General features: G+C 47.6%; 1 protein-coding gene across 9 annotated transcripts in view; it reads right to left on the reverse strand.

Moving 5' to 3' along the window:
- Ubr4 (ubiquitin protein ligase E3 component n-recognin 4) overlaps nt 1-18832 on the reverse strand; it is a 111914-nt gene that overhangs the window by 33123 nt on the left and 59959 nt on the right. For 7 of the 9 annotated variants that reach the window (XM_027399858.1, XM_027399859.1, XM_027399861.2 and 4 more), the window contains 21 exons: nt 18266-18396; nt 17980-18157; nt 17504-17608; nt 15907-16044; nt 15139-15313; nt 13870-13966; nt 13205-13312; nt 12171-12287; nt 11114-11323; nt 9211-9360; nt 7907-8134; nt 7087-7165; nt 6435-6680; nt 5603-5771; nt 5029-5173; nt 4238-4323; nt 3033-3120; nt 2589-2782; nt 1047-1286; nt 797-935; nt 75-200 (listed from right to left, as the gene is read on the reverse strand). In XM_027399858.1, coding sequence (XP_027255659.1) covers nt 75-200; nt 797-935; nt 1047-1286; nt 2589-2782; nt 3033-3120; nt 4238-4323; nt 5029-5173; nt 5603-5771; nt 6435-6680; nt 7087-7165; nt 7907-8134; nt 9211-9360; nt 11114-11323; nt 12171-12287; nt 13205-13312; nt 13870-13966; nt 15139-15313; nt 15907-16044; nt 17504-17608; nt 17980-18157; nt 18266-18396 — 3149 coding nt within the window. The remainder of the gene's footprint in view (nt 1-74; nt 201-796; nt 936-1046; nt 1287-2588; nt 2783-3032; nt 3121-4237; nt 4324-5028; nt 5174-5602; nt 5772-6434; nt 6681-7086; nt 7166-7906; nt 8135-9210; nt 9361-11113; nt 11324-12170; nt 12288-13204; nt 13313-13869; nt 13967-15138; nt 15314-15906; nt 16045-17503; nt 17609-17979; nt 18158-18265; nt 18397-18832) is intronic. The other 2 variants (XM_027399857.1, XM_027399863.1) reach the window with 2 other exon arrangements.

An 18832-nucleotide genomic window follows, 5' to 3' on the forward strand; every position in this document is an offset into this window, starting at 1 on the left:
CTTCTGCCCTAGGGATGACCTCACCAAGGGCAGCCTCCCATTCCTGACCCAAATGCCCTCCAGTCTGGGACCACCTGTGGCTTTTCTGGAGCTGCTTCGTTCACTTTGCAGAGCAGGTTCTCGAGCTGTGGCCGATGTCCCATGAGCTGATGGTACACACGGTCAGCTTTGTCTAGAAGTGTGTTGATGTTGGAAACGGCCTAGACCAAGGAGACAGGCACGTGAGGGAAGACTCTTCAGCGCCCTAACTGCTAGCCACCTACTGAAGCATGTCCTCTACACAGAACAGGCACATGGTTCCACACAATCTGTCCTTCACGACAACCCTAGGTGGTGGTATATTAGTCTTAATAGCAATGTGCAATGAACTGGATTCGAACAACTCAGTGCTAAAACAACTAACGGCAGGTCACACAGACACAAAACAGTACAAGTGCTGTGAGAGTTTTTGTCCTTCTGACTCCAAAGCCAAATGCCCCACTGTCACCCTTATCAGGCACTCCCTCTCCAATGCCCTTTACTACCAGAGCCCGCTGAGGTTCTGTCCTTCTGATTCTGAACTAAACTGCTCCTTGACACGCTCATTCTGCACCGACAACAACACTTTTCCATTCTGATGCTTGAGGCCAGCATGCCTTCCGCCACTGTGGGCTCTACCCAAAAGCTGGGCCCGTATTTGCTTGTTTTCTCTAAGGCTCATAAACTGTGAGTTGAAGGCTCAGTTCACTATGCCAGCTCTCCACAAAGTTCAGTTCAGGGCCAAGTCATGGCTGGCCTAGGCCAGATGCACCCTTACCTTCTTTCGGTCTTCTTCATTCTCGATGGGATCCACTGCGCAGCAAGGCTTGGCATAAAGCATGAAGTCAAAGCGGGCGTATTTACAGAAGCCACAGGCATTGCAGAGGAAGGGATCCTTTTCATCATAGTTGATGGACCTGAAGAACCAAGGTGCTCAGGTCAGTGGAATAAGAGGTTCGGGGCGAGAAAAAGTGAGCTACAGAAAAGAATGCAGCGCATGCTTGCCCTGGATGTGCAGGACAAGTTACCTGCACTTGTGACACTGGTAAACATTCTCCCCACAATTGCCACAGACGCCTGGGTTGGCAGGAACAGAGGCACTGCAGCGAGGACACTGAAGGGTCTCTGTGGAGGCCTGGTAGTTCTCATAGAAGTCTGCAAACTCAATCATCAGGTTAGAAGCCACAATGGGCAGAGGCAGGTCAATCTTGACTTCCGTCTGTCCAGGCGTCAGCTGAACTTTCTTGGCTTTGTGCCAGCGAGCTGGCCTAGGAGAGACAACAAAAGCTATGGAGCAGAAGGCTGAAGAGCCTACCATTTGACGCTCAGTGATGAAAGACTGACAGTGTGACAAAGGCCACCCTACATATTTCCCTAAAGCAATTAAGTGGCTATTCAAAGAAAAAGAATTTCCTTTATAGTTTGCTCTGAAAAAAACTATAAGGCAGACCCTTCTCCAGGGTAGTCCTCATGCCACTGCCAAGGAAACTTCTCTTTGCAACAGATAGAGACCAATACAGAAAACCACAAAGGATCAAAATGCAGAGTTGTGGAGCCCAGTTCCAACTGATGATACATCTACAATGTAAGCCCTGCACCCAAGGCTCGGGGATCATTTTAGAAGGATCCTAAGAGCCAAAGGAACAGAAGTTTGCTGTGAGACTGTACCTCTTAGACACATCAGAGAAGCTATACTAACACGGTTGCCTAAACCCTGCCTGAATAGACAATAGCAACAGACATGCTAATAATGTGGATGGGAGACCACTTACTAGGCCTCAACTGCAGTAGAACTACAGGCATCTAAGGAATGTTGAGAGCAGGAGATACAGGCTTCCCCAGGGAAGAGCACACCAATTGGCTATCCAGTGTCACATGCAGCCCTGAAACCATTACCAGTGGCTGTGCTTACTGTCTGGGGGAGAGCCTACCCTGACAAGGCATCAGTCCTTTCGAGGCCAATGACTTCTCCAAGAGCAGACTCTAGGCAGCGATCCAAGTCACTGGTTACAGTGAGTTGCCTTCTCCTTTTGTTTGCATAGCAACACTTGAGCCTTAACAGACCAGCCACATCTACCTCTGTTCAGCTGTAAAACCTGAGATTTGAACCAAGTGCTTGGTCCCTGGGGAGCCAACACAATGCAGCCAGTGCCGTAGGCCTGTGCTATGCCTGCCCAAGATGCTGGCTTATAGGGGGGTGGGCACGTGCAGAAATGGAAGAGCATACAGTGGAGAAGGCTCTGGTGGAATACATCCGTATGGCTGCCTTACCCAAAAAATGCCAACTACATTCCAATACACAAGGTTTTCTTCTATAAGGCAAGAGAACCTGGAGCCCCCTTTTCAATGCCCCCACCCTGGGGAGGCTGTGAGGAACTTTCATTGCTCCCCGAGGAAGCCATTTTCAATGCCTTTAAAACTTATTGCTGTCAACAGCCTCAGAAACTGTAGCTTCACTGCTGTCCCTCTATCAGCACTGCTATGGCTGAGAGGATGCAGAGCCTCTGGGCACGTCTGCTCTGCACCCTGCAGGACACAGCTGCAGTAGGTGATACTTGCAAAGCCCGTACTTGTTTTTCAACTCCACAATGGCCTGCACAGTTCGGTTGTTGTAGTACAGGTTGATAGTCCGCACCATCTTGGTCCGCTTCAGGTCCCCAATTTTCACTGTCACCTTGCTGATGGTGTGACTGCCAATGAGCTTTACAACTTGCTGGGTGGTGGTGTACCGTGTGTCCACTTTAATGGATGATAGCTTGATATACTAAATATAAGAGTACATAAAACACAACACAATGAGATTAGACCATCTACCTTCTTCAAAGTTGATCAACATAACCCCCTCTCCACCCACAGATGAAGTTTCTACACAAGGTAGCAAGTGTGGTGAGCAAGAATCCACTGTGCCAGGCGGCAAGCTGAGAGGGACCCCTAGGTGATAGTAACCAGCCTCTGAAAATGGGGGCCACAGAGCCATAAGACCTTGAGACTGTCCTGCTCAAAGTATTACTTACACAAAATGGCACCTCGGGATTATTACACACCAGGCAGGGGTCACTCTCCAGGTAATAGCCATCAAACTCCACTAAGCCAGACAAGGTGCTAGGGAAGAAACCAGTCTCAGCATTAGCAGCTTCCTTCCAGGACCATGCCAAAGCCATGCCCACTCCCCATCCCCTGTGAGGGGAAGGAAGTCGGGACTACAGCTTAGAAGGGCTCAGGAGGCACAGGAAGAACAAAGGTCAACTTATCGATCTCAGGCGTTTCCCACTTCTAAGCTCATGTCCGAATCCAGAAAGGAATTAAAATCTCACTCAGAAGAGTCATGATTAAACTTACTATTAAAAAAAAAAAATTCCTAAATTATGTTTAAAGTGCTTGTGCTATATAAATTATACTCACTAAAGCTGTTTTCTAAAACTCACTACCTAAGGAGCCAGGGAGATGGTTCAGTGAACATGGTACTTGACATGTAAGCATGAAGACAGGAGCTCAGATCCCCAAACCCCACATAAATGCCGGGTGTGGTGTATGGCAGCTTGTCTACAATTCCAGCACTTGGGGAACAGGGACAGGGGATCTAAAGCAAGCTGACCAGACTATCCACATCAGCAAGTTCTCGGCTCAACTGAGAGGCCCGGCCTCAAGTAAAATGGAGAGCAACTTAGAGCACTGGGACTCTACATGCTGTACACATGTGCCCACACATGAAAACACAGACACATACCATATATAAATGCACACTTAAAAACAGTCATTACTAAACCAACATAATAATAAACCATAAACTTAAGCAACATCCTCTTCTTTTAAAAGTTTCTCTGAGGCTGACAAGATGGGTCAGAGGGGAAAGCAGCTTGCAGAGCAAGCCTGACAATCTGAGTTCAATCCCTGGAACCCACATAAAGGTGAGGGGAGGGAACTGACTCCAAAGGCCTGACCTCTGACCTCCACATGTGTATCATGGCATGCAAACCCCAAGGCATCACAGGCATACATGCACAGGGGAGGGTCCTTTTTTTTTAATAAAAAAAAAGGAAGACATTTCTGTAAACTTGTTTTATATTAGGTTAGGCTAAGTTCTTGAAATCGGCCCTTCTGCTATAACTGCTCACCTAACTGAATTTGGCAATTACATCTGTGCGCTTTCTAGAGCCCAGCAAACAACTACTTCAAACTGTGATTGCTCTTCAAATGGCTGTAAGCAAACAGGACTCACTTGTAAATATTGGAGTTGGGATGGTTGGTGAGAATGTGGTTTTGAGTCCTCAGAATCTCGACAGCCTTTTGTGAATACTCCTTCAACTGAAACAGAATTCAGGAGAGAAATACACTGATTAAAAACCTGAGCTTGCAAGATGTCTCTGGGGTAGAACTGTTTCCACCAAACCTAGTGATCTGAGTTTGATCCTCAAGACCCATATAATAGGAAAGAACTGATTCTAGCAAACTGTCCTCTGACCTCCACATGTATACCAAGGCATGCACACCCTCCCCCGCCAAATTCACACATCCATCAATCAATAAGATTATTAAAGACATTTTAAAATCTAAATCCTACTGGAAAGACTTGTTTTGTATTTCTGGTTGCTGGTCCTAACTCCCAATTCGTTAACAGTCTACCTTCCTCACAAGTATCCACACTCCTCTGGCACTAGACAGAGTTTGCCATGTGGAGAAAGATTAACCAACTGACTATTACGGAGAAGTCAGCAAGTGGCTTTCTAGTTGCAGCGGCATTCCTGGCTCCCAAGCAGGCCTCCCAAGCTGAACCAGCTACCTTTCCCTCCCATGTGACCTACTTCTCTTCTCCGACAGCCACTTACTGTGCATGCTATCTATGAGGCATTTAGACTGGAGAAAGATAAATTACATTCAATAGTAGCAAATGAACCACTAGACAGATTCAAAAAAGATTCCATGTGTGGACACTCTCTAGATGGCCATAATAATATTATTCATTGATGAGAAAAAAAGGCTGCATGTGGGGGACAGGGATTTCTCTCTTACCTTCTTCTCTGTCTGTGCAGTTTTCAGGGAGAAATAACCCAGTAGATCCACAAACTGGGCAGCCTTCCGACCGTATGCTGGGAGTTCTGGCCAGATAGACCACATAAGATCTAGCAAGAGCTCCTGCTGAGCCTTGTTGGAGTTTCTATAGGTAAACAACAGCTCTGATTAGCAGGCAGCCATGAGTGAGGATTCTCAGTATCCAGCAAGATCTAAACACTGTGCCTGCACTGTGTCTCATCCCACACACAGTCATGGGTCAGGCTGCCAGGGTCTTGTGGCTCATGACAATCCTAGCAGATATGGCACCATCAATTTACTGGCTTCATCCAATCTTATTCCAGAGGATGAGCTGAGCTTTCTTTAGCTACCTATCATTTTAGGAACTCCTGACCACAACCTGCTGGGTGGAAACTGTCTCCTGCCAAGGACATTAGCTTATTAGCTACAAAGCAGATAGCTCAACAAAGAGAGCTCCAGGGCTTGAGATCAGCAGGTACTGACAGTGACCATAAGCATGCAACCTGAACTCAGAGCTAGCACAGTGCCAGTCCCAGAGCCAGCCCTGGCCTACCTGTAGATGTGCAGGGTCAGGCAATGGGCCTGCCAGCGCACTGAGGAAGAGTTGGACTCCAATAGGAAACAGCGCAGAAACTGGATCAGAGTCTCCTTGTCTGCAAATCTGTTCAGCTGATTCACCAGAGCAGTGCACAGCTGGTCCTCCTGGCTGCCTGAGCTCTCACCTACAAAACCAGGGCAGGACCAAATCATTAAGGGGCACAGTGACCCAGAGGCCCAAGGGCTCACAACTAGTAGAAAGGAAGGAAATCTATCTGTTCTAAAAGTGTCTGCTAAATGGTTGGAATTTGCCAAAACGATTTCAAGTTATTTGGGGGACAAATGGTTTGGCCCCACCTGGTATATGGTATCCACACCCCCACCCCCATGGATAGATAGTAAGCATGGCCCTGAGCCAACAGCTACAGTGGTGGAATGTCCCCAAAGAAGTTTTGTGCCTCAACAGTGAGAGTTGCTCTGTACTTACTCAGAGATGACAAGGTAATTCACTGCTTCTTCCCCTTGCTGATCACCTATCTCAGGTCTTTGAGGACCATGAAAAGTGGAGAAGCCAAAGGGGAGGGCTGGCCAACAGAGCAGGCACTCAGCATGTGCACAGGGTTACGCAGTTTTAGTATTAACAACGTTCAGTGTACCCCATCCTTTCCTGTTTCTATCACTTGGCACACAGAGTCACAGTTAAGGTGGCCCTTTCACCATGACAGAACATGTGAGCAGGAGGAGACAGTAGAGAGCATTTGTGCAAACCCTCCAGAATCTGCAATTCAAGAATGTACTCTGAGAGGATTAGCAGGTCACCTATCACAGGAGCACACACTGACTCTTACCTTCTTTCTCTTTTTCCTTTTCTTCTTTCTTGCTCTTTTTGGTGGAAGATTTGGACTGAGTTGTGGCTTGTCCAGAACTGGCCGCAGCAGGGGCTGAGGAGGAAGCCACACTGGAGGACCCCGTGGAGGCTGCCAGGGCTGCGAGGACTTTGCTGCCACACAGGGCACAGGAGAGCAGCTGCAGCAGCACGGGGGACACCCCCTCGTCCACCAGGAAACTCACTTGCAGGAGGAAGTACAGGACAGCTGTGAGGAGAAAGGTGGAGTCAGCTCTAGAATGACTGAACTACTTACAACATGAGCAAGAGCAACTATGAATGAGAGCCCCCCCCCCCCCAGTTCTCTCTGCTAGATGCTACCAGGAACAGTGGAGTGATCGCAAAGGGATGGGGTGACTACACAGAGGGGATCCAGCCCCTGCTACCTCGAGTAAAGTTCTACATCGCCCTGTTCTCTGAGACTTTAGTGCTATGGCCTGGAAGCCAGCCACTCCTGTAGCCACCACATTTTGACAAGCAACCCTCATCACTGAAGTTCTGGCTTGTTTCTGTTAACGGCTTTATCTCCAGCCCAGCTCCAGCTTAATACAGAGTGTTCTCCACAGATGGTCTCTGCAGAGATGAACAGTAGCAACCCAGGGAGGATGACTTACAGTCATCTTTGATGCAGAACTTCTGCCAGTTGATGGTTCGCTGGGCAGCAATCTCTGCACAGGCCTTCAGATGCTCCATCTGAAACAAGAGCCAAACAAGGTGAGTGATGAATGCCATCAGGCCATGAAATAACACCAGCTGCTGTGTCTGCTGGTCTTGGCTTGGGACCACAAGAGTAACCCTGGTTTTCCATGTGAGGCAAGTATCCTCTGGGTTGTCTGGTAGATCTGGGAGCAGAGCCCACATACTCCAGCAGCCAGCTACCACCCCTACCCTTCCTGCCCAGCCTTCAGTTTTCTGGGAAGCTTCAGGCTAGTTACTAAGGCAAAGGCATGCCATAGCCTGAGAAGCTACTAGTCACTTCTCTATTTCCACTATAACAACAAGGACACTGAATGAGGAAGTTAGACTGTCCTTAACACCAAAGATGAGATGCTCAAATGAAAAACACTCCACTTACTCTCTCAAGTTCAGTCTGTCTTTAGGCAGCAGAACATATTTATACTAAACCCATCACTTCTTTAGTATTTAAGGATAACACCCAGAGGTGTACCAATCTCAGGCTGACCCTATGATGTGAACAAATGATGCCAAGATGTTCAATGCACCCACTTCATAGGTGACGAATCCCTGATGGTCTGGGTAGGGAATTCCAGACCCTAAAGCCAACTACTCAGTGTCAGTGATCTACCTGGCACTTGTCTCCAGACATAACATTCTCTGAAATATTTAAAAATCCTGCACTGCCCTCTGCTATTACCTCCTTGGCTGAGCCTTACCACGCGCCCACCCCTAGCCCTATCATCCCAACCCTCATACCAGGCTGATGAGCGTGTCATACTGCAAAGCGGAGCCAGAACTGGCTGTAACCACACTGGCCCGGAGGAAGATGCCCTGCTCTTCCAGCAGTTTCTTGATCCCACGCACATGGGAGTCCAGGGTGTGCAGATCTCGGAGCTGTCGATACTTCTCCTTTGATCCACAGATGAAGAGCAGAAGTTTTCGGACTTGACGGCGCACAAAAGGGGTCTGCTGGATCATTAGGTACTTGAGGTATAAACAACACAGTTAGTTAATGATTCAGGGACTGTAAGCACTACCTGTGGCTACAACACCCTGTTTGTTAAAACAAAATAAAACTTATTGAAAACATAAGAGAATAAAAGCCAAGCCACAGTCAGCCACAGGGACCTGGGTGGAGGTGGATTCCCACAGAGGCTTTGGGGTGCTGATCCCTCATGTAAGATGTTGTATTTGCAGATAACCTACACACACCATCCCAGAGTCAAACGCCCAACTCTACTTTTCAGGGGAAGGAAGTGGAGAGAAGGCAGGGAGGCACAGCACGAACTGCTGAGTGGCACTCAGTGTCTTCCCAGAGTTGATCTTGGGTTACTGTAATGATTAAACTATTATCTCAGCTCCAAACCATCTCACCATACTCTGCTGAGAGGCCTGCCTAGAACTGGGCAACCTCTACTGTCCCTTGGTGCTGGCCTCCAAGGGACTGGTGTCTACAGCTGGGGAGCCCTAGGGAAACTGAAGGCAGGTGTGGGCTGGCTCAGCCCTTTGCTATATCCAAGACCCAGCAACAATCATTCACAGAAGAGCTAGAGGGCTCTGATATCGGACATCCTCCATACCTAGTCAATCTACAATGCATCTCCTGAGAGCTCCAAGGCACCAGGAGGAACAGTACCCCCTCCAACAGAGCTGTGAGCAAGATGCTGGGCTTCCTGTTCCTGCTAGAGAGGCTGATGGAAGTCTGTGTGACCACAGTTCTTCCTTTCTATCTCCCTGTTTCTCTGCGGAACTATTTCACTAGTCACCAGTCTCTTCACTGTATCAACAAGGGATGAGGAGTAGTGTATGTTCTCTCTTCCTGACTGACCTTAAAGACTATAGGGACATTACAAGGACACAGGAACAAGAGCCAACAGCTGCTTTGATACACATATCCATGTCACTACACAACACATCTTAAAAGGGGCAAGAACATGATCTGTATGAGTGGAAGGGCTCTGCACAGGACACTGAATGAGGATTAGGAGGAAACCAGCCTACAAAGGGGAAAGTGGAACTTATCTCTCTTGGAACAGGACACTGCTCAGGGCTTCACTCACCTCAGAGAGAAAGTAGAACCAGGAGTGATCAAAGACAGGAGGAGGGATGCGAGAGCTGGTGTCTGCAATCTTTTTGATTTGGTAGGGGAGCCTCAGGACCATTTCAGTGAGCAGCTGGGTATAGGCTTCAAACACATCAGCAGCATGACCCTTAGAAGAACATCTTCATAAGAACCTGGACACACCAGTGTTCCATGCTCACAGCCATGAAGGCTTGTTAACCACTAAGCATTAAGATGCCTTTAAAGCCGAAGCCTTACTTCACACAAGAATGACAGTGGAGACAGAGCATACAGTCCTTAAAAGCTCTGGCATTTGTACAAGATGGCTCAGGAAGTAAAGGTACTAGCCACCGAGCCTGATGACCTGAATTTGACCCCTTGGAGCAACATGATCGAAGGAAAACTGACTTCTAAAAGTTGTCCTCCAACCTCTACACATACACACTTACAGAAAGAGAAGAGGGGAGGGGAGGGGAGAGAAGGGGAGGAGAGGGGAGAAGAGAGGAGGGGGAAGGGAATACAATCCCAGGTATACAGGTACATACTCATACACACAATTTTTTTTTCAATTGTAAAAAAATTTTTGTTTAGATTTATTTACTTTGTGTATGAATGTGTTGCCTGCATGCATAAATCTGCAAAAACATGTATGTTAGATCCCCTGGCACAGGATTATAGATGGTTGTAAATCACTATGTGGATGGCAGGAATTGAACCCAGTTCCTCTGCAAGAACAAGTGTTCTTAACCAGTTAGCCATCTCTCCAGTCCCCAATTAAAAACAAACAAACAAACAAACAAAACAAGTTATTTTTAAAAATTGTGTGTCTGTGTAAATGTCACACATATTTGGGTGTCTACAGAGGCTAGAAGAGGGTACTGGATCCTTGCGACTGGGTCACAGGTGACTGTAAGCCGGCTGATGGGGTGTGCTCTTCACTGCTGGACCATCTCTTTAGCCCCCAATACATTTTTTCCCCCAAAAAAAGATTAATATTGACCTGGAGAGACAGTTGTTCAATGATTAAGAATACTGGGTGCTCTCCAGAGGACCCATGCTCAATTCCCAGCACCTACATATCAGCTCACAACCATCTTTAACTCTAGTCCCAGGTCCTCTTCTGTTCCCCATGGGCACCAGGCATGAACATGGTACACAGACATACATGCAGGCAAAAGCCCTATACCCATAAAATAAATTTAATAACTAAAAGTTATACAAAACCATCAGCTATTTAATAAGACTCAGAGACGGAAATACATGGTCAGACTGACATTTTTCCCTATTATATCCCTGCCTACTCAAAGCAAGCAGTTGGTCTACCCTCCTGGGTCCACTGACTGGACTCACAGAGAATAAAGTGTAACAACCATTACCACTGATAATGTCCTGCTGGATGCCATGTACTGAGTTCTTTATAAATACCAAGCTCATGACCCTGTGAGGCAGATAAGATCTGCATACTTCTCCAGGTATAGTAGCTGAGGCCACTGAGGCAGGTAGAATTTCTCTATGCTTCCCAACTCATAGGTAAGATTCCATGAGCTTTTCTTTTACCAGAGGCCCATCATAACTAGCATGTTCAAGAACCTCTTATGAGGTATGGAGAGTATATGACACAAACATGGGAACATGGCCCATTGCTGCTGCTGTCACCTTGTCTCATGTTACACCCTCACGTTTTCCCAAGAAGCATCGTATAAAATGAAGTAACTTACTCCACTTGCTTCCTCAGCTTACAAAAGGAGGCAGGAATCAGAATCCCCCCAGACAGGCTGAGAGCACTGCCTAACTGTTGTCATTCTGAAAGAAGAACCCAACTCTCTGTGTGACTCCTAACACTGGTCTTCCTAGCTTCACTTATGGAGGGCAGAGCACACAGCTCTGAGGCGAGCCCTCACCTTCACATACTGGCGGAGAAAGAATGGGCTCATATCTGGTGGGGATGATGTCGTGTGTGGTTTAAGCAACTGGCTGGTAGCCACGGGCTCCTCATCATTCTGCTGGCTCTTCCAGTATTCTAGCAGAGACTTGAGAACATGGAGACAATAGTCCACAGCCCCTGAGCTCAGCAGGGCTGCTGCTGTGGCACTGGAGATGAGGGAAGAAGACTGAAAGGGAGAAAACACACAGGGCGGGCAAGGCTGTTGTAAAAACTGAACCCAGGTCAGGCAGACAACGCATTCACCACATAGCATTCTTAGATCTCAGCCCTTACAGGCGTGCGTTCACCAGTCTGTCACATTACAAGTTTCTCAGCTGACTCAATCACTCTCCCTAGCTCTTTCAACAACTACATTGGGAGAAAACAAATGCTAGTTCTCAACCTGACCTTACTACACCTCTATGCCAGGGAGGAGAAGCCATGTTCACCTTTCCCCCCAGAGCTAGACTTTCCCCTTCCCCTGAAGCAAAGCAAACAGCAGCTCATTTGAAGGAAGTTCCACTCTAGATCCTTCTTGGCAACCTCACCCTCCCAGTAGGGGCTCCCAGAAAACCAGGCTCCAAAGGAGATGGGGTGAGTGATGGCATGCATAAGGAGCAGGAAGGAGCAAAGCTGCTGTACATAAGACCATTAGGAGAGCCTTGAAAATCCGAGCAGACCCCACAGCTCATAAGCTCATTAAGATCGGATGCAGTTCATCCTTGATTTCCACCGTCTCTGCTTTGTACTAATCTCCTTTCACCACACACACTTGGTTTTCTCTCTGCTCTATTACCATACCTTATAGCAACAGACACTGGGAATCCTCTTAGCTACTCTGTGCTTTGCAGAACAGGCCCTTGCTTTTCAATAGTGGAACCTCCAAGCCCTTTAACTCCTCCACTGGAGGGACAAACTCATCCTTCCCTCGGTGACAATGGTTAGCAGACGACTGTCACTTCTGCCCTCAACCCTGCACTAACCAATCCATCCTTTTACCTTGCCTCCACCCCATAAGCTCAAAGCACAAATACCTCACAGATGGAAGACTTAGATCCGGACTTGGTGCGGGACATGAAGACACTCAGGAGTCTCATTACTACCAAATGAACTTCATTCAAGGCACTGCGCTCATTTTTCTTGGAGACATCCTGTAGGCAGAAACAGAAGCCCAGATGCCCTATGCTTCCTCTAAGCTCCTAAGGGATTCCGCTACACCAGGGGCAACAGAGGTCGATGCATTCAGAGGCCATGGGAAGATCTGAACAACAAACTTAATGCTTTTGAGTCCCCTGGACTAGAAGCTATAGTGATGGTTACTCTCACTGCCAACCTGACATAACCTAGACTAACCTGGGAAGAAAGTCTTAATGAGAGACTTATGGATCAAGCTGTCCTGTGTGAATGTCTGTGGGGGACTGTCTTGATTGCTTCAACTGATGTAGGAAAATCTAGGCTAAAAATGGGTATCAAGCATTATTCCTGGGATTTGTGCTCAGGACTGTAGAAGAATAGAGAAAGCAGCTGGATGGTGATAATACATTCCTTGGATACCAGCAGGGAGGTAGGGGCAGGTGGATCTTTGAGTTAGAGGCCTGCTTGGCCTACAGAAAGCCAGGGTTATGCAGAGAAACTCTGTGCGGGGTGGTGTGTGGTGTGTGTGTGTGTGTGTGTGTGTGTGTGTGTGTGTGTGTCTGTCTGTCTGTCTGTCTGTCTGTCTGTCTGTCAGTCTATGTTGCCTATCCTGTCTGTCTGTCTGTCTGTCTGTCTGTCTGTCTGTCTGTCTGTCTGTCTATCTATCTATCGATAGAAAGCTAGTTGAGTACTACCATGTGTCCATTCACTCTGTCCCTTGCTTTGGATGTGATGTGACCAGCCACTTTAAGTTCCCACCTGGACTTTCCTGCAATGATAAACTATAACCTGACCAGTAAACTGAATAAATCCTTTCTCCCTTAATACTGCTATTATCACCACACCAGAAATAAAACTATAACCTAAAGCAAGAACCTGAGAAAGGCTTCCGGCAATTCCCTGCTCTCCACATGGCACACCTTTCCAGTTTTACCTTTTTGTCCATGCCAAGCTCAGCAATGAGCTGGGAGAGCAAGTTATCCAGGGCCCCCTTGTCTTTCTCATCTTCTCCATCCAGATCTGTTGTGAGCATCAGAATGACCTAGCAGGCAGAGAATGAACACAGAGAGTCAATTTCCTAAGGCAGAATGGCTGTACGTGTGTGTTGTGAAGCAATCCCAACCTTGTTGACTTCTCTGCCCAGCCTCAGATGCAGGAGGGTATTCCAGGTCTGCCCTCATTTAAGTGTCCAGGGTTGTAAATGTCAAATTTTGACCTGTGCCATTTGGGGCATCGTTGAAAAGACTTTATAGAAACTTTAGAAAAACAATGAGTAACATGCCAATCCAAGTGGTTTGAAAGACGGCACTGTGCTGTATGAGAATTAAAGAACAGAGCATGTACTGCTATACTTAGAAAGAGACAACACAGACTGTGTCAGGAGAAGCCTTGTGCTCTAGTCCTGTCAATTACCTAGTTGGATGACTTTGGGCATCCCCTAACCACAGCTATAACCTGAAGGGCTGCAACTTGCAGCTCAGGATGTACTCCATACTTCTGTGACTTTAACACCAGCCTTCTGAGGCCTCTGAAAAAGAAGTGCATTGTCCCAAGGTAGCCTGACTGTTATGCAGTTGATCCGGGAGAACTGAGGGATACCTGCATGTATGGGATGGCTCGGACACCTCCAACGCTTCGTAACTGCGGCAGTGTCTGCAGTAATCTCTCCAACAGCATCAGACGGACCATGTGTAGCCTGAAAGTCCAAGGATGTCCAGGATACATGAAGTGGGATACAAACAAAACCCAGCTGCGTACAGCTCCTGCCTCCCACATTGGGGCCAACAAGGAGCTGGATACTTAGGAATAAGCCTAGTATGCTGAGTGACTAAGGCTGGGCAAAGTGACACATCCCTGTAATCCATCCCAGCACCCAGGAGACTGAGGCAGGAGAATCTGAGTTGGGAGACCAGCCTGGGCTCTGAGTGAGTTCCAGGTCATCAGTTGTGAGTACTTAGAGAGATCCTCTCTTACAAGAGCAAAATAATAATGATGATAGTATTTAAAGTATTATAAACAACTTTATGCCCCCAACCGACAGCTTTAACATAATGAACAGATTCTACATAAAACACAAAATGCCTAAACTGATTCATAAAGAAACAGAAACAGACAGGCAGTGGTGGTGCACACCTTTAATCCCAGTACTCAGGAGGCAGAGGCAGGCAAATCTCTAAGTTCTAGGTTATCCTGGTCTACAGAGCTAGTTCTAGGACAGCCAGGGTTACACAGAGAAACCCTGTCTAAAAAAAAACCAGAAATAATTCTCTATGGCACAAAAAAAAGATTTTGTATTTTTTTTTTAAAAAAATCTTCCCTCAAGGATAATCCATACCCAGATCCCCAGATCAACCTTTACTGGTGAACTTTTCTAAAAATTGGTGAGAGAAATAAATCTTATACAAACTCTTCCAGAGAAAAAACAAAACTGAAGCAAGTCTGGACTCATTTTATGAAACCAAATTAGCACTGTGACAAAGACGTTCCCCAAAGGAAAATTCCAGACCTTATTAAACACTAGCAAACCAAGCTAGTTAACTTATGACCAGGCATCCCCACAGCTTGATTAAGTGCATACAGTAAGACAAATCATGACAACTCATACCCTTAAGCAGCTGTAGGAATTTTAACTTAATGCTGAAAAAGAAATACAGTATTACACAGAACACACCCAACTGGGTGCCTTCTGCAAGCCCTCAAAAACTGCTCCAGCCAGACATTAGCCAAAGCAGCACAGTCCAACCCCCAAAGCAGCTTTCATTTCCTTTAATGCCCGGGAAGCCACACTCTTAGCACCCATCACTGCATCTCCCAGTTCTGAATGCTCAGACAAGCAGGGCCTGGTGACAGTGACAGGCTGGTCCTGACCTGTTGCTAGTGTGTACATCTCCTTCAGCTTCCCCTTCACCTTCTCCCTCAGAGCCGTCTCCCTCCTGGTGCCCGGTGGTGGTGCTGATGGCCCCTGTGCTTGAGCTGACACTCCCTGGTCCAGCTGGGTGCCCCTCAGCTGTGGCATCACCATACGCACTGCTCCGGCCAGACACTGGAGGGAAATGATTTTAGAAGTACACATTAACTCCCATGGTTGGCCATGACCGGGAAAATGTTAGGTTTCAACAGTTTTTGGCTGCATTAAGTATGGCAGAACCCCAGTGTGGTCCTGGCCTCCACTGCATCCTTTCTTTCAGTCTTTACCTGTGCAACCTACAAAACTGTCCTTGGCCTCAGCTAAGAAACCACTAGCATGGGCAAACCTCACAGCAGGTGTACTGGGGGACTGGCTTGCTTAATAGTGAATTCCCCCTTAGGAGGTAGGCAGCAAAAACCATGGGAATATGGGTTTCAAGGTCATACCACAATCATTTTAATTGCCATTTATGGATAAAAATATCGCTGCTCTTTTGGAACTAACAGACAACTGAAAGACACCGTGAAATGTTTCCATATTAGCTACTGAATTTGAGCTTCAGTCACAGAACACTTGACATTCCATGGCTGAGGTCAAATGAACCCCATCAGACCCTGACTCCCCACAACTTCTCTCTGCAGAAGGCCATCTTCACAGGACCAGGTAGGGATTACTACCTTGTCCACCTCCCCCCAGCCCAAAGAGATCAAGACACCCGGGCACATTACCACTGTGCTCGCCAGCCACAGAGTCCACTGCACTTCCCCCGCTCTCTGAGCCCACACTCCCACCATGGTCAGCGGGCGAGGTCCGCAGGGTGGAGCCATCAGTCGCCGCAGTGCTGCCCTCATCGTCTGAGGCTGGAGCTGGGAGAGTAACAAGAGCTGTTACAGGTACAAACCCCTCCTCGGGGTTAAAGCATCACAGCACACTGCAGAGGACACAAGGCAGTTCTGAGTGTCCTGAGGTTAGAGGAAAAGAAGGCAAGATCTGCTTTGCCGAGTAATCGACAAAGGGGACAGACACTCTACAGGGGGAACTGCCAACAGCACTCAGACACAAGTGAAAGCCCAGGGCACCGGGCATTTCCTTCACTGTTACAGTATGTGCAGATTCAATAAGATTCTGTGACACGGTCAATGTGTTTTCTAGCCGAATGCTTCATGGTCACCAGAGTCGAGGTATTACTGACACCTATTAAGATCTAAACTGCCCATTGCCATTCAGAGCACAGAATTCAATGAGGTTTGCTCAGCAATCCATCTGCTATTATGAAATCACTTGTCATGAGCTCGAGTCGACTGATTTTTGTCTTTTCTTTTTTAATCAAATGGCCCAGAGGAGAGCTCATTAGAAAATGTCACACCTCTTCATCATCCTCATCAGATGCTAATAATGAAGCAAGGAAATTCCCCAGAGACAGCCACAGCATCCAGGATCAGGGCTGAGCTGAGACAGGAGGAAAATGCTGGATGAGATACACAGGGGAGGAAAGCCAAGACAGCCAGAGAGCATGACAGACATGACAAGCACAACACCACCACGACCATGACCTTGAAGCCTAAAGTGACAGAAACTGAAGAGACCTCAGAGAAGCAAAAAGCTATGATAGCAGGCAGAGACAGCCACTCTGTTTTTCTGGTTTGTTTTGTTTTGTTTTGTTTTGAAATCTAAGCAGGCTAGCCTTCCCAAAAGAAAATAAGCAACACAGGGATGCAGCAGTGTGAACAAGTGTCCATCCCTTCATGTCTGGGTTGATTTTCAAAAGATCTCTCCCATGTGCTGCTGCCACCCACAGTTTGGTCCAACTCTATCTGGGATTTTATCAAGCTAGGAAAGAGACTCAAAACAAAGACAACATAAGTGAAGGCTTCCTGAAGACCAAATTAAAACAAACAAACAAACAAACAAACAAACAAAAAAAACAAAAAAACCTCTCTCCCAAGCTCACTGGTGGCTACTTTTGGCTTTAATGGATTTGCAAATGAAGGCTAAGAACTAAAAGTTGACTTTACTTCTTGTCTCTTTCCATGCTGTCTAACAGGTTAGAACTCTAGAAGAACACTGTAAAGCCAGTGTGTTCCCTGACCTCTCCTAGGGTATCAGTCAAAGCCAGGCAGCATGCAAGGTGTGAGGAAGCAGGGCCACAAGCACTGATGCCAAGCTGCAGTACTATGCCTTCCGCAGCACATGGCTAAAGCTGAGGCAGAAGCAGGAAGTCCAGGATGGCCTGTCAAAGCAGCTGCCCGTCACACTCTCACAGCACTGAACCGGACTACAGGGTCTTGGGGGCCCTGAGCCAAGTTCCTTGCTGTGGACAGTTACCTGATGCTGTGGTGTCAGAGAGGGTTCCTGCGTCCAGAGAGGAAGAGCTGGGTGCCTGGCCGGACAGTCCCAGGCTCTGCAGGCCCAGGGCACTGCTGCTGCTGCCTGGGAAACAAGTGGAGAGTGAGCACAGCATCCCCTCAGCCCACACACAGCTCTGCTTTGGCCATCTGCTGTCCTCAGGAGTCTAAACACCAGGACATGACCCCTCTGGCCACTGCTGTCCACCCACCCACCAAGTTAAGTTACAGATTCAAGAGGCACCCATCCAAAAATCAAACCAGCAGTAACTATGAGACTGGTTTCCAGCCTAAAACTGTCAGAGCCATCCCTCACTCTCCACCTGTACCTCCGAGCAGCTCTCACCCAGATCAACCTCTCCCCCAATCGGGGACAAGCTAAGTCAGCAGGGTATCAGTAACTGCCATGCCCTCTTTCCTGTGCGAGGTTGCTGTGTTCCTGGCATTGCCTTCTACCTTGCTGGTCCTGCTGCAGGCTCAAGGCAATGGCTAGTTCAACCATGGTCTCGTCATCTGCATCAGGTGGGATGTCCAGCATGGGAGGAAATCCCTCGGCACCTGCCAACAGGGCCTCCAGGGGCGAGGGGTTGCCATTGTTGACATTTTCAGCTGTTTCCAGGACCATCGACTCAGACTGCAGAGAGAAAACTCCGTCAGTGTCCCACAGCACATGATAAGGCTGTTGAGTAGGAACCAGAGGGGAGCTGAGGTTCCTCCTCCCCTCTCCTGCCACCACACTCACCACCATCTCAAAATCTCCATGGTCCACCTCACTCTGTTCCTGGCTTTCCTGACGGATGTGACCACCATCGGGGATGCCTGATGACTGCATTTTTTCATCAGCATCATCGTCATCATCATCATCCTTGTCTCCTGGTCAAAGAAATTCCAGTCACCTAAAGGTACTTACTCCTTGACTTATAATGTGATATGGTCATATAGCAAAAAAAAAAAAAAAAAAAAAAGGGGGGGAGGGGGGTCTAAAGAAGGCCCCAGATGGCATCCTGCACTTGTAAGAACAAACTTAAACTTGGAGGCACTCCACTAGAGGCCTACTTTTCTTCTTCCTTGCAACTAACTAGCAGGGTCTGGAGAAGATGGCAATCAGCAGTAACAGACCCCCACCCCCACCCCGGCCCCCACGCCCCAACAGGAAAAGACTATTATAGCCCAGAAAGGATCAAAAACTTAAGAATTCAAAACACAGAGAAACTGACCATCCACAGGCCCTATAAGCTCCATTCTCAGAAGACAAAGCTTTGACAGAACAGGAAAAGAACTCAAAAGAGCTTCAGTATCCTGTCACTGC

The sequence above is a fragment of the Cricetulus griseus genome, chromosome 2 (genome assembly GCF_003668045.3).
Source record: "Cricetulus griseus strain 17A/GY chromosome 2, alternate assembly CriGri-PICRH-1.0, whole genome shotgun sequence".
Classification (NCBI taxonomy): domain Eukaryota; kingdom Metazoa; phylum Chordata; class Mammalia; order Rodentia; family Cricetidae; genus Cricetulus; species Cricetulus griseus.